This window comes from Ptychodera flava, chromosome 17 (genome assembly GCF_041260155.1).
Source record: "Ptychodera flava strain L36383 chromosome 17, AS_Pfla_20210202, whole genome shotgun sequence".
Lineage (NCBI taxonomy): Eukaryota > Metazoa > Hemichordata > Enteropneusta > Ptychoderidae > Ptychodera > Ptychodera flava.
In genome coordinates, this window is record NC_091944.1 from 15330075 (window position 1) to 15346147 (window position 16073).

The 16073-nt window shown below is 37.4% G+C and overlaps 1 protein-coding gene across 1 annotated transcript; it reads right to left on the bottom strand.

The window, feature by feature from the left end:
- Positions 1-458: 458 nt before the first annotated feature.
- On the bottom strand, positions 459-16022 carry LOC139115577 (nose resistant to fluoxetine protein 6-like). Its single transcript, XM_070677818.1, has 14 exons — positions 15631-16022; positions 14462-14625; positions 13577-13637; positions 13129-13201; positions 10698-10876; positions 9540-9710; positions 8994-9090; positions 8147-8417; positions 7627-7706; positions 6524-6631; positions 5465-5603; positions 3564-3750; positions 2511-2653; positions 459-2056 (listed from the first exon to the last, which is right to left on the bottom strand). Exons 1-14 carry the CDS (start codon positions 15956-15958, stop codon positions 1946-1948), a joined length of 2112 nt encoding a protein of 703 aa, XP_070533919.1. The 5' UTR covers positions 15959-16022; the 3' UTR covers positions 459-1945.
- Positions 16023-16073: the final 51 nt, after the last annotated feature.

Here is a 16073-nt window from a genome sequence, read left to right on the forward strand (position 1 = left end):
GTTATGCATTACTTTGGAAATGAAGCTTACAACTTAATACAAATGTGTAATTTTAGTTTCACCTTTGTCCTCCTAAGTTGACTGCGCCTTGGAGACAGATATTCGGGTTCTCAAATTTTCTCAGTATTTTCTGGTCTACAGCTTGTGGAGGCTAATTTTAAAGCTCTTGAAGTAAGAAAAAAATTCTACCGCCTCAGGTTTTTGAAAATTATATTTTCCCTACAGAGTTAACGCAGGGATGGCGGCCATTTTGAATTTCAGATATCGGTAAATGTCAGTTAATTTGTTTCTCTGGTACACAACTGTGCACGATGGCCCCTGATTTTCAATTTTGATTTGGTAAGAGTATGGTTGAAAGTTTCATTTAGGAAAGTTTAGGCAAAAAGTTGAAGTCTTTTTACTTTCGAGGCGCATTTTACCTTAGGCCTAACAGTTTTAATAACGAAACCGTAGTCAGCGATTTGCGATCTGTAATCTAGTATATTGCACCATGAAATCAAATAATTACAACATCGAATAAAATTGTAAAATGAAAACAAAACACTGGAAATGATCATGCAATATCCCTGATCAGTGAATAAAGTAAAATGATTAAGAAATGTGAGATCGTTAGAAAGAAGAACTTACTCTCTGAAAGCCCCGCAATCATACTGACATACTTAAACATGTATTTGTAGAAATTTGTGGCCCATACGAGAAAATATTAATCTATTTGCTATGACACTTGTTAATACATTCTACATTGGAGTATTCATAATATTCAGGATACAATCCTTAATTATATCATTTATTATATTTCGTATATTACTTTATATCTTTCGCAAGACAGCACAAAAAGCGATTTGAAATACTGGTTCTTTTCTCGTCCTTTGCTTACAAGGAGAGTTTGTTGTCTCATCAAACGTCAAGTCAAAACAGCGTGATAGCTTTGAAGACGGTTTTATGGAAAGCAGTAGTAAAAATTTGAATTTGCCTAGAATTTAAGGCCCACTACACTGGTAAGTCGAAAAGGGGCTATACACAGCTATAGGCGTGTATGCTTGTATTACTTATGAAGTAAGAATTAAAGGTATACTGTCACCTGTTCCAATTTTGCCACACTTACCATGGAAAGAGAAAATGTAACCAATCACAGATTTTAAGCGGGTGACAACTTTTTAAAAACAGCGCCCTCACATGGGCATTTTGAATACCAAGGAACACCCCTTTGAACATATATGGGCATATTTAGATTACAGGTGATTGTATACCTTTAAAGAAAATGATAGAGAAATTGAACGTCTCGTGAAGAACAAAACTGTTCAAGGATTTCGCTACTTTTGTAAGTTTTGTAAGATGTAGGATCAGAAAAAGCTTCAGTAGGAAAGGCAAAACTACATTTATCGTCACGAAACATGTACATTGTTTTTCGGAATTTTATATGACGGACGACATAATTACTTCACATTCAGCCCACGCGTCAGACTGATGAATCCGCCTTCAAAGTTTTGAGAGCTCTCTCTACGCCCCTTAAGTAAGGAGGGGGAGCATGGAGAGCGCCCCGAACGACGAATTTTTTCAGTCGACCCACATAGGCAGAACATTAAATTCAACATATATGCTTCAAAAAGGCCAAATCGATCAAGCCAAGGTAAATCTTTCATCGTCCGTAACTTTGGCAGATAGCAGGTTGCACAAATATATTATAGCCTAAACAAATTATGAAAGTTTGAGAAGATAAACTTCAGCAGAAAGCCCCGATTCCGTGATTTGCATATCATAAAATATTTTTTCCCGATATATATAGTAGCATATATGATATCTATGATCACATGACACAGATGTGCCCTGGAAAACTCTTCAACATTGAAATTTCTCCCGGAAAAGTAATTTCAAGAAGTATCTAAGCCTTCTGCCATGTGTCGTTGAATACTCGTTCATATGAACACTCCGGCAGAAATGTTATTCAGCGTCTGAATATAATTTTTTCCAATCCTATCATTGGTGACTCGATTGCCAGTGACATTATAAATGCTGCAGCATAGGATAGAACCAGTTGGGCCACAAAGTAGTAAGTCTGAAATAAATAGGGAACAACAAAATTACATTTCCATTTTTCCCACATTTAAATAGTTATATATAGTTACTTACACATACATACATACATACATACATACATACATACATACATGTATTACATACATACATACATACATACATACATACATACATACATACATACATACATACATACATACATACATACATATATACACACACATACATACATACATACATACATACATACATACATACATACAACATACATACATACATACATACATACATACATACATACATACATACATACATACATACATATGCACTGTTACTTACTTACTTACTTACTTACTTACTTACTTACTTACTTACTTACTTACTTACTTACTGACTGACTGACTGACTGACTGACTGACTGACTGCCTTACTTACTTACTTATCGAATGAAACCCATTGTCACCACAACCTACCATATTCATATCCGTGAAATGTATCAGCGTTTTTCGAGTCCAGTAGTAGATGTACATTATACCCGGATGCACCAAGTATGTACAGTAAGTCAGACGAGACAGTGGACTCCAGGCACTCCATGACAAAAAGGTATCAACTGGTCCTGCAGCATGAGTGAGAATTGATCTTTAAGTGCATTTCGGTCGTCCTCCGATAAAATTGACACAAAAATGAATAAAGCAAAACAATATATGATATACTCAAGGGAAATTAGAATATGACGCCCACCCTGCCGGCACCTGGGATGTATCCGCCTGACCGTATCGGTGCACGAATAGGTCTTTTACCGGTTCCATGATGCAGTGCGCGCCAGGGTATACAAAGCGTACGTTATACGCATATAACTTTTTAGCCGTAGGGTATAAGCAGGGTATGTTACACATACAACTCATATAGCAGATTACACCCTGACCTGGATTATTTGGCATTGCAAGTTTGTGTCATTCTTGCGTAACAATCCGTTGTGCAGCACGAAATCAGTATGTTTAGTCGTTTTGAGTGTATAATATACGGTGTTGATATAGCCACAGCAATGCATTGTGGGATAACCGGGAAAAGGTCTATACTGTGGAATCTCGTGCAGGAGATTTCGCTCTCTGTCTTCATACAAAACTCTGTTAAGCAGCATGTGCCGTCAACTTGAAAGACTTAAAATTTTGCCCAAACTTTCCTACAGGGGAAGTTTAACCCATTCCCTTATAAAATAAAGAATAAAAGGGTGCGGGTCACTGTGCAAAATGTTGTACTGGACAAATTACCTAATATTTACCGACACTTTGAGTTTTCATACTCCTGATTCGTGCACTACATGATGTTGCTGTCCATAGAACAGATAGGGACGAGCAAAGAAGTCCATGAGCTCCGCAGTACATGTATTCTGAACAACATGCCAATTTGTATCAATGAGATTTTGTCCCCATGACTGTAGTTTTAATAACAAAATATTCTAAAACTAGCATTCCATCGAGTTTGAAACTGGGAAAAAACGAAAAAAATTCCAAAATCTTACCCACCTCCATTTCCGGTTGAACATGCAAATATGACCCAGGCAACCGCTGAGGTGAAAACGAACCTTGACACGGACTGATAGAGCACAGCTACCCACTGATCTGGATGATTACCCTTCAATATTGGATACGGACCGTAAACAACGGCCAGTGCCGACCCAGCGGCAACACACCAAATACAAATATTCAATAGCTAAAATTCAAAATAAAGATAAATACATCTCAAGGATGAGAATATTGCAACTTTTTGTCTTCATGCTGTATTTTTGACATGTCTTGTCACCATGTAATGTCCACGTCAACTGTATCTTTGACAGGCTTCCAGTGGTATTCTCGTTTCGTGATAGACAACGACTAAATGAGTTTTGCATTTTGTTTGAAAACTAAATGTCACGATGAAGACCGTTGTGTAACAATGTGTACAGAAATTATTGTTTTATAATTTGATAAAGCAATGAACTATTGTAAGTATGGATGGCAATATGCATTTCTCTGATAAGTGAAGTCAACACAAACTAGGACCGTTCTAAGTGGAAAGTCCTGAACGCTCTCAGTGCAAGCTATGAGTTGGATTAGTATTTATGCAAATTATATTGATAAGCATTGTTTTGTTATTAAAATTTTATGGTAATGAGTCCTCATCAATATCGAATATTCATGTACCTAACGTCTTGCGTTCTATAACTGAACGTGTCAGTACGCCATGAGGAGCACGGCATGGCAAGCAGGCAACCGTATTTCATAGAATAATTAACGAAAAGTACAACCCCTTTCTCAATAAAATATGTGAAAATTAATGGACTTATTATAACCGGTGCTGATCTAGAGAGTCATTCGCGTCAGAGATGGCTGTAGGTCCCCAGGAGACCCTGTTACAGCGAGGGCACGAGTTATCGGAACACCAAATTAGGTAATTACCCAGCAACTTAGCTGAGCACTTTGCAATTTGACCTGGCATTTACCTAAACAAGAGTCTGTTTTATTGTCTGAAGACTGATAAGATATCCACCAAACTCAGCAGGCAGCTCCCACTGAGTAAACTGATATGCCTACACTGGAACAACCCATTTTCAACTGGCATCTAGTTCATGGGAAAATTGTGAAAAGGGGGAATAAATATTATGATGTAACACATTGTATTGTACTCATTTTGTGTCCTGGGCCTGAACCTGATAGGTTTCGCCTCTATATGTTATTGGGAATTGAAACATCGCAGCATCCCTTGTAAATCTAGAGTGTACAAAACTCGTCAAATTTACCACCTTCCATGAGCCCACCACCGACGTTGATGGAACAGTCCATTTTTATCATATGATGGATTGGATGGTTGCTTTGACTGTCTGTGTTTCTTCAATGTATGTAATTGTGATTAAAAAAACTGGTAATAACATGCATATATACAAAAACAGGACACAAAATGACAGCGGCAAATCATGTTTTACACTTTACAACATTTTATTCCGGCCCTTCAAAACTCTCCCATCAACTACATGCAGCTGCCAGTCAAAAATGTTTTTTGCAGTGTAGGCATATCAGTTTACTCAGTGGGAGCTGCCTGCTGAGTGTGGTGCATATCTTATCAGTCTTCAGACCATAAAACAGACTCTTGTTTAGGTAAACGCCAGGTCAAATAGCAAAGTACTCAGCCAAGTTGCTGGGTAATTACCTAATTTAGTGTTCCAATAACTCGTGCGCCAAGTGTAGATGTTATCCTATGATTTATGTCGACTACTATTCAGTCAAAGGGAGGTAAACGTCGAAACAAAACGAACGAATTCCAATGAATGGAGGGGCAAAACACTTAAACAAATATGTTACCGTGCTAGAACATTGTCAACGTGATAATGAAGTGGAATTTAAACGGAACCTGACGCAACATTTGAACGTGGTTGTATGAAAAATCCCACCTTGTTAATTTTGACTTTCTTTCCATTGAGTCGACAGAGTACATAACCAAGGTAAACTCCGACCATATAGGATTGTAGTCGCGTCCATGGTTTGGCGTACAAAAAATCGTCACCAGGTTCGAGGTTATCGTTATAGTATCTGCAAACATCAATATTTCAATCATTGTAAGACTTCGGTGGCAGCTAGGTAACTTGTCGCCTTGGATGAGCGGTTAAATACACTGTTCTGTGTATAGATTGTTTAGGCAAAAAAATGTTTCTGGTCCTTGACATTCAGTACTTGAAAAGTGATGCGGCGACGAAGTTTTTTTTTTTTCCTTTCTTTTTTTTTAATCCTAACAATGCTAGTTTGGCACTATTGACTCTTTTATCACTGAATGCATAATACTTTCATTTTCGTTTTAGCAGTTTTCGATATGCAAACAGGGATATCATGGATAGCAGCTGATGAGTATGTAACCCCCACCTTGCCTCCCCCCCCCCCCGAAAAAAAAGCGATGACGCGCAGGTTCGGAAAGACGCGCGGTGACCAGAAACGATCCTTTTTTGGCCTTAATTTCAGGTACGACCGAAATGTACAAACTTTTTTTGAGTAATCAAATTCATATAGATATTTGTGTAGCGAAGCTTAAAAATGGCAAACTGACTAACTAAATATCTGGCACATTTTATTTTCGGCGCTTTAAATCAAATTCTTTGATTGCCGTCTGCGTGCTGGTAGGTTTTCAGAGAAACTTAAGAAAACAACAAATACAATGTTAACACTATTACAAATAAAAATGTTATTTTTCCACAAGAACCCAAATAAAAATTGAGCTTATGTTAATACACTTGTGTATTTTTTCTGTGTTTGGTTTTTTTTTCCTTGCCTGGCTCAGGAAGGTTTTCAAAAATCCAAGGACGGCAAACAAAGAATTTTTTTCTAAATGGCCTTAGCAAGTAACTCAAAGAACCACAAAGTAGAAAAAAAACAACAAAAGCTTAAGGGCATCCGCACATTGTAGACCGGTTGAAATCAAGTTTGAAATTTATTGTCCCACACTTCAAGGAAATACTCACACAGGATCGTTGTCCATTGGAACTCCGAAGTAGGTCGCCAATCCAGCGACAGTTGCCATGGAAGCGACAGCAAAAGAAGCGACAGCAAAAGTTCCAGCCTTCCGAGATCTTAAAGATGATTGAAAGAGCAATCAAAAACTAAACACGGATCCTGAAAACTGGTTGGTAACCTTCTGGAGCAAAATTTTGACATGGTCACCGGAAAAGGTTAAGAAATGAGCGAACCACGGTGGAAAGCATCTAAAATTGTTAAATTTGATTAATATAACAAAAAATGAATGTTGTTATGTTTTATTACAACTGCTTGAGGTGGTTTAATCCTTTGAGTGCTGTAATTTCTCCTACCAAAATTTCAGTGCAACACCAATTTTTATGAATATTGTTTCTGCAATTTTTTAGTTTTCGACCAAATGGACGGACACAAATTTCATTGGCTACACTTTTTGACCAACATTTCAGGGAAAATCTGGAAAAGAATTGTCTCAATCAGAAAAAAAAATGGTGACATTATATTCTATAATAAAGGTAGCAAAAATTTGACTTCGGCACTTAAAGGGTCAGAGCCTAATGGCAGAGTGATCTTGCCGAAAGCTAGACAACGCTTCTCCAAAAAACAAAATTAAACAAAAAACCCAAACAAACAAAAAACACTTGAAGGCAAAGGAAGTAAATACTTCATACACTCATCTTTCTTTCTGCTTTGTTGCTATAACTACGTTGCAGATAGTTTACCAGTTCAAGTTCAAACCACAATGCTGATACGCGACCGTACAGGTGAAGAGGAAAGGGTACCGTGCTGTCAATTCTTATGAACTCAGAAACCTTCATTACTCGAAATTATCACAGGCTCAGATTTAGTACATTCAGTCGGCCTGCGAGCCGTTTGCTGAAAAGCGTCAAATAGCTCCTGTTCTTCGGACACAGATCAGTGAGATTCGGCTCATTGATACAAGAATTGTGAAAGCGTTGATTAGGTGTTTCTGTTTTGCAATGACTCGATCTAAGATTATTACAGTGTCGACCTACCTATACAATGATTTAGTTACCTTCAGTGACAAGTCAATTAATTTAATTAAAATCCATTACTAAATTATCCAACTTACTTGTGCAACAAGATGATGAAACACGGGCTGATTATATGCAGTTGCATGTCAACAAAGAGATACCAAATCCAACCCATGCACTATCAAAGACAGACAAACAGACAGGAAGAAAAATTAACGTAAAATTAATATAAAGACACATCTCGGCAATGCTGCCCTCATGCTTCTCGAATCGTTAGAAATAGCGAAGTAAATATTAATACTTCAGAAAAAAAACGCATTCTTTACACAAAAGTATTTTACTATTCAGAATCAATAAGATGTAGGGTTTCACCAGGACTGACTAATGCATGTTAAATGCCTATATTCACCACTAGCTCCCAAAATGGTGACATGAAAATATTCAACTCACTGTTTATGAAAAATAAGAACATTTTTGTGTGACATATTTCCAACCCGATGAACTTATTTCTGGAACAGACTGATGCTGACTGTTGTAATATTCAGACACATATGTCGCAGTATTCAAGCAGTATTCAACTATTATACAGGGACTTCAGGTAAGTGTTTCTGAACGTACCATATCATTAGTTCCCGGCCACGGATAAAGATTGTTGAAGTAGAATATAGCGGCCCACCAATAGTCTTGACAGCGCTTTTGCGCAGTCAGGACGGATGAGTCGTGGATAGGACCATCACCGAGGTATAGAGCCACCGTGGACCATATCAAGATCATGAGCCCCAGAGCCGGTGTAAGGCGCCACCAACGATGGAAGTAAAACAGAAGCCAGTTCATTTTGCCTTTGGTTTTGCGCATGTGACCCAAAGTGAGATAGGCGACGAGGCAACCACTGAAAGAAAGCTTTTGATCAGAGCTTGAAAAATATTTAACCTAACAGGTATTGCAGACAGATTTTCTTATTTTGTCGCCTTAAAATATATGATGAAACATTGAAAATTGATCTATATTGCCACTTTTAGTGAAATGCTAAATATCTGAATGCTATCAAAGTTGACGACATATCTTGATGCTCAGGGTTCCAGCTGTTAAGAAATAGCAGCCACGTAAAAATGTTTCTAATGATAGGTATAGTATTTCATACTGTAATCAAACCTAACAATTATAACATAGTGTTGCAAAATAGGGTCTTTTTGTCAGCTCAACGGTGCAATGCCATATGAAAAAAAGATTAAACAGAGCTTTCAAGATTATCCCCTGTAACCAACAACAAGGCAGACATTATGCTTGTGTAAGTCCCACATCAGATACCATTTCAAGTATTTAACTGGTCCCAGTTGTTCATTTATTTTGGTTGTAGAGACATTTTTGTTTTTATCTTGCAAAGTTGTTTGTTTGACCTTCAACACAAAGGTTATATTAAAGCTCGAAGACATGCAAGGACATCATTCATCCAAGTCTATTTTACCTCAGCAGAAAAAATGTGTCCACGCCGAAATAAGCCGCAAAAACAGTCAGCGCCGAAAATCTTTTGTAGACTATTTCCAGGACGTAGCGATTGTTGTCTGTCGGGAGAAAGATTAGGACAAACAGTTAATTGCGGACATTCAGAGAGTACGATACATGCATTTTTTTAGACTTCACGGCTCACTCACTGTACAAGGTGCATAACTACACCAGACATCGACAGTTATGAAGAGATCAAACGACTTAAAATTCTGAGCAAATACCAGAGCGCCAGTGTATATATGTTTGTGTATTAATGCTACAGGGGTAATGTAGCCGAACCCAACATATGATAATTATGTTGTGTGAATTCGAAGAATTATAAGGATGATACAGATGGCATGGATACTTATCAAATATAATACCTGAAAGCATTTTGTGCATGACAAAATGTCTGCAATCATATTTTCACTGTGCACTGACGCATTGCTGTTCAGACGATAAACGACACCCGCTAACGGGGTACAGCATGAGATTTTGACAACTTGACGACAATTTTTGAACATACCCCAGACTCCTGAAGAGAAGATAATGGTATGGCCTAGAACAATCCACATCATGCTGATCACTCGAATTCCGTTGATTGACGAGATCGTTCCCGATCCACCCGAACTTGTGCTCAGAATTTTCCGACCATTGGCGACGACAGAGAATGAAATCAAGATCCTGCCAAGAACACCTTGCATGGCAAATTGAGAAGGTCTTATAAAAACACGTGTACCACAAAAGATAACCGATATCGCATTGCTGTTAGTCTCCGAAATACGTTTCCCTCGTAAAGTGAATATCAATAATGAATTCTTTGATTAACTGTGGATATAGAAATCGAGAGGTTTAGTTACACTTATTAGCGCTGATCGCAAATGACGTCATTTTCTTCCATTAATATGCAAAAATAAATACTGGTGTTCACATTAGCTGTAATGTAAAAGTCACACTAATTTATGGCTCACACTACAAGCTGCAACAACAGTCATGCATGCAACAACAAAATTTGTCCGAATTTCAAGCAGTAGTGTCCGATGTAGTGCAGCTGTAATAAGTAATAAACCTTAAACCGCGATCATCAGAACGAGATAACCAGACGTCGAGTGCGTATAGCACAGACATTCGGAATGGAAAAGTACTCTTTTTTACATTTTTCGTGAATTTAGACAAGCAACCTTTTGATTTAGAAATTCATTGTTCACTGTAAATTAGCAATCATTTGATATCAGAATATTTCATAGAGTGTGCACCAGTACAAGTACTCACTATGATTTTTAGACATGGACGAAATGTTGCAGTCTCATTCCACTTTCTGTCTGACACCAAGATTTCTTTTTTAATCATAAATGACATTATTAATTAAATAAATAAACAGACAAACAAAATAAATAAATAAATAAATAAATAAATAAATAAATAAATAAATAAATAAATAAATAAATAAATAAATAAATAAATGAATAAATAAATAAATAAATAATCGGCCCATTTAATTCAAGGATAGAACGAGGTACAAGAATAGTCGTCACACATAGAAACTGACTTTTTTAAATTACACGAATTTGGCATGTTTCTGAAAAAAAATGCCGCAAAACCACCGGGAACGTACTGTCAACTATAAAAATGAACGTCAGAGCTGACAAAACTGAACTATTTACAACGTGTAGTAATCACACACCTGGTCGTTTCTTCTTGAGTTCGTCTATCGCTGACTTATTCTTGATGAGTTCTTGTTTTATTGTGTCCATGTTAGCGATCTCTTCACTTCTTTTGATCTTTCGTTTGAGGTTCCAGTGCCAGATAACATCGTAGGCAGTGCCGAGTACCATCAAACCGGCTATGATACTGCATATGACACTGAAAATTTAATTTTAAACAACAGGGCTATAGGTTTTCGTCATTGTAGAAGGGACGTCTCTCACTCAGTATGTAAAATTCCATCCCACATGTTTGACGAGGAGAAATATCTCTGCATTTACATGTATCGCATCAGCGGATTTTGAATTTTTGGAGACATCTTGGAACAGAAGAACGGTCTGAAATGAAGGTAAGTTTGAGCCAAACTATGGCCAAAACGACAGTTCAGTGGGCTAAGCCTTTACTACATATGCTCTTTGTTGGTCGCCGAAAGGTGGCGCTCATGACAGTTACACGAGAATAATGCCCGTACCGGAGGCTTTGATATCATCATTATTGGTGTCATAAGCACTACAGATCAAGGGCAGGCAGCAAATCATAACCTTGCCGTCGCTATCATGAGTTTTGAATTTTGAAACTTTGCGTAAAACCATTGTAGCCAAAGTTAAAACGAAAGCCACTGTGATTCGCACATTTTCCTGATGAACTTGTCAGTAATATAATTTCAAAAACTGATAACAGCGTTGTTCATAACAAGTCTTGTGTACTTTCAATTAAGCTATATCATGATTTCGTCTTAATCAGCTGGAGTTTATCCCGTAAGACTTTTCGGATGCATTGACTTTACCACGAAAATTTGCAACAAGTGCACGACAATTTGCCGTGCGCAGAAAAGAGGCGCACCAGTTTGCAGTGTGTCTTAGAGGGTAATGTCACAGCGTCGGGCAGAAGATACATAGTAAGACTCGTGGAAGGTACATAACCAAGGCTTCACAGGAAGTTATCGACCAAAACAAAGTGACTTAAGCTTGCTTATGACTCGTGTTTGAATGGAATAAACTTTCATTTGGCGATTATTAATGAAGGCTGACTGAGAAGTGTCGCAATACAGTAGATTTTCGATCGTTTTCGAACTCACAAAGTACGGCACCCAGTCTCCTAGCGAAGGCATCACAGTCAAAACAGCTCGGCCAAATCCCCACCCTTACAAACAGTGGTTCTGTAACCGAGCTAAGAAATTTGTCAGAAAAGGTGCTCATGAGTGCATCGTAAAGGAGTGAGGGAACATACTTCTACTTGGTCTCATTGGTATTTTGACTTTCAGCGATACAATTGTTGTTTCTTTGAATGAAGATCTGTCCTTGGTTGACTGTAACTTTACTTCCCTGTGCATTTGAATCATTTTAACCATGTCGTAGACTGATCGGTAAAGAAAACTTAGCATGTCTCTCTCTCTCTCTCTCTCTCTCTCTCTATATATATATATATATATATATATATATATATATATATATATATATATATATATTTAAAAACTATCTACTGTTGATTGACCAATCAGAGTGCTCAATTCAGGGTGATTTATCTACTCATAAAGCCTTGGTCACCAAATTCCAGAAACGAATGACAGCGCCATAGTAAAGTACTGTCCAATCAAAAGTGAACATGTCATAATCTGTAGACATCTGGTACGTTTTAATATTCAAATTTGGTTACACAGCGGAAACCAGCTGCAACACAAAATCTGCTGTGGTACAAACATAAACTAATGTGCCCTAGGGCATTTAAACTAATGTGCCCTAGGGCATTTATAGGATGTTCCATTACATTGGAAAGCTATTTCACAAATAAAAGTTTTAATTCATATCCTAAACATGTTACATTGACAAAGGGGACGGTTGACGTAAACACATTGAAAACAAAAATATATCAGTTAGGGGCGATAGTTTTTAAGTCGGATAAAACCCTCGTACTCGGGCTCTTCTTGTATATAAAGTCCAACCCTACGATAAAATGTCTCGGCCTGCGGCCTCGACATTTTATCGTTGGGTTGGACTTTATATACCAGAAGAGCCCTAGTACTCGGGCTTTATCCTATACATATATATATATATATATATATATATATATATATATATATATATATATATATATTATATATATATATATATATATATATATATTTTTTTTTTTTTTATATACATATATGTATATGTATATAAAAATATATATTTATGTATATAAAATATATATATTTTTTATGTACATATATATGTATATATGTATATAAAAATATGTATATATGTATATATATATATATATATATATATATATATATATATATATATATATATATATATATATATATATATATATATATATATATATATATATATATATATATATATATATATATATATGAGCACCAGAACACAGTGATATTAAACCGTAGTCACGGTTTGATAGCTTACATGGCGATGTAGTCTCCAGCTCGGAAGGCGAGATCCTCAGCGCAATCAACATTCCCCGTACTTCCGAGGCGGCCTGTTGGTGATTAAAATATATCATATTATACACAGTGCACCATAATTATGTGTCATGCCCTGACTTGTCTCAATGACAAATGTTCTCTTTGAACTTGCAACATGAACAGTGGATTTTTCCGTCGTACATTGCATTTATACACTGCGCATGTCAGTTGGTGCATGTAAAGAAATCACGCACGGTGTGTGATGTCAGGTGTCTGAAAGTGAATGGCGAAACCATACAGCATCGTTGATACCGTTGTATGACACCATAGAGCAAAAACCGGACAAAATGTCTTCTTCCTCATCCTCGAGCGCGTCCAATCGTAGTATACAACACTAAAACCAAACATACGAGATATTTGGAAGATGGAAATAAATTAAATCGCATTACTTGCTGTTATCAGGAGGGCGACATCTTCGTTACTGCAGCTGTCCGGGAAACACACTGCCCACTGAAAGTTGAGAGAGAAAGCGAAAGTCAATTACCCTTGCCATGCAGTCCAGTCAGCCGGATAATTGCTAGTATAGAATCGATGAGCAATTTGCGAGTATGTCTTACGTTAGCAAGTACACAGGATGGATGGGTCGAATGAAATGAGTAATCCTTCCGTTGTAAATCAATTCTTGGTACCTTATTAAGGTAGTATGCGCCTCAAAAGTGAAAGACTTAAAGTTGTGCTCAAACTCTCCTCGATGAATGTTTCAACCATTTTCTTTCAAAATCAAGAATAAAAATATGGGGTCGTCGTGCAAATTTTGGTGAGAAACAAATTACCCAAGATTTACCGAGCTTAGAAATTCAAAATGGCCGACTTCCCTATGTTAACTCTATTGGGAAAAATAAAATTTTCGATTTTCGAAAAACTAAGACGGCGAATGTTTTTTTTTTTTTCACACGAAGAGCTTTGAAATGAGCCCCCTCAAGTGGTGGATCAGAAAAGACTTGTAAAAGTTGGAGAGTCAGAATATCTGTCCTCAGGCGGTCGACCATATTCTCAATATGACGGATCGTTACAGGTCAAACACGTAACATTACAGAAGCAACAGTAACGTTTTACGTTATACAGGAATTTTAATGCCAGAAATACCAAAAACAGAACTTTTTGCCATAACAGTGATTACATTTGTGTTTAAGTAATTTATGAGATCACTCTCTCAAACTCTTGCTTTGGTGAGAAATTGACTTTTCACCCACAATGCATTTCAATATTCTGTCCTGCCCCTGCACAGACAAAGTGTATTCAACGTAGCGAGAATTGTTCATTCGCAAGTTCACCTGCAAACCAACGTCCATGTAGGCCATGCAATACTTTCCGCCAAATGTACGGTTACCGTACGGCTTGACGTCACGGCAGGTGTCAAACAGTCCCCAGGTCTTGAACACGTACGTTACCTCCCACTGTTTCGACAGTTGTCGTCTGTTCCCGAAAGATACCGCCACTTTAAATTGACCGAGACAGAAAGGAAGAAAAAAACGTACCGTCAGCTAAATGTTTTATTTTGCTGTAAGCAGCTAGTTGTAAAAGTTGTGAAATTTCAGGCATGAGATGTACAAGCTAATAGTAATGAAATATTGCGTCACTGAACAGAAACTCGTAAGTTATCCACCTTGCTTCTTATAGATGGTCACGATCCCCATCCTCTCAGGTATTCAATAAATTGCTTGACAAAAATTGAGATTATATTTTCCAAATAGAGTTTCCACAGGGATGGCGGCCATTTTGAAGTTCAAATATCGGTAAATGTTATGTAGTTTGTCTCTCTTGTACCAAACTTTGCATGGTGACCCATGAATTTTATTCTTGATTTGGTAGTAGTAGTATAGCTGTAAGTTTCATTCGGGTGTTTTGAGCAAAAGTTGAGGTCTTTCACTTTCGAGGCGCATACTTCCTTAACAGAGATATGCTGTGCTTGTATATCTCTTGGTTATGTAAGCTTACGGCAAATATTATACGGCCGATCCTATGCCAAATAGTGCGACTTTACTTTATCATTTTGTATACGATGCACAAGTTCCAAACACGTTCATCGACTTCAAAATGGCAAACTTAATATAGACATAGAAAGAAAAATCACAAAATACAAAACGAAAAACAACAAGAAAATACAAAACAAGACAAAATCACCCAAATCACCCTGTACTGTTAGAGACCCTATTGCTCTCAACGCCACTGTATATATGTAGCATTGTGTTGGACTGAAAACTCGTTTATACTAAAACCAACGACCCGTGACCTTTTGTTTCGCAATGATAAGACTAATCTAATGGTAATTTAGAACGGGTGGGGGACTCTTAATGTTGCATAGCAACACACTTTGCCATTGACGATCATGTTCATCTCTGTCGAGTGTCGGGTTATCAAATCGAAAAGTACCGTTATAGTCACTTTCGTAGCACACAATAATTTCTATATTGAATATTCAAAGGATATATTTTCAACTCACTCTGTCTTGCATAATTCATATCTGGCCAATCATTCACTAGAACAGTCATATCATCGGCGCAGGGGGTGGATACATTATGTTCAGACGCCGCGATAGGTGGAGACAGTTCAGTCATAAAGTTCTTCAAACGTTTCATGATTTCTTCGTTGCTGGGTGCTTCATCTAACTTCGTCATCAGCGATTTTCGGTGTTCAATATCTTCTTTGAACTTCCGTACGACTTCTCCAGGCTGCATGCTGCACGAGTAGTGCAGGCCCGCCAAAACCATGACAAAGGCAGAAGAAAGTCTCCACAGCTGTACGGCCATGTTTTTCCTCAAAGCGAACATGCTCAGGGATAGACCATTGCGTCTTAAGATGGGGTGTCAAGATACCAAAATGCATTTTTTATTTCAAAATATTGTCGGCATTTCCATGGCATACAACTCTTCCCCTACTTTTACA

Coding starts and splice junctions, on each gene's coding strand:
- LOC139115577 (XM_070677818.1), bottom strand. CDS start 15,958: ATGTTCGCTTTGAGGAAAAACATGGCCGTACAGCTGTGGAGACTTTCT. Junction 9,711..10,697: donor ACTCAAGAAGAAACGACCAG/GTGTGTGATTAC, acceptor TTGCCATGCAAG/GTGTTCTTGGCAGGATCTTG. Junction 3,751..5,464: donor AGAAAGTCAAAATTAACAAG/GTGGGATTTTTC, acceptor TTTGAATTTTAG/CTATTGAATATTTGTATTTG.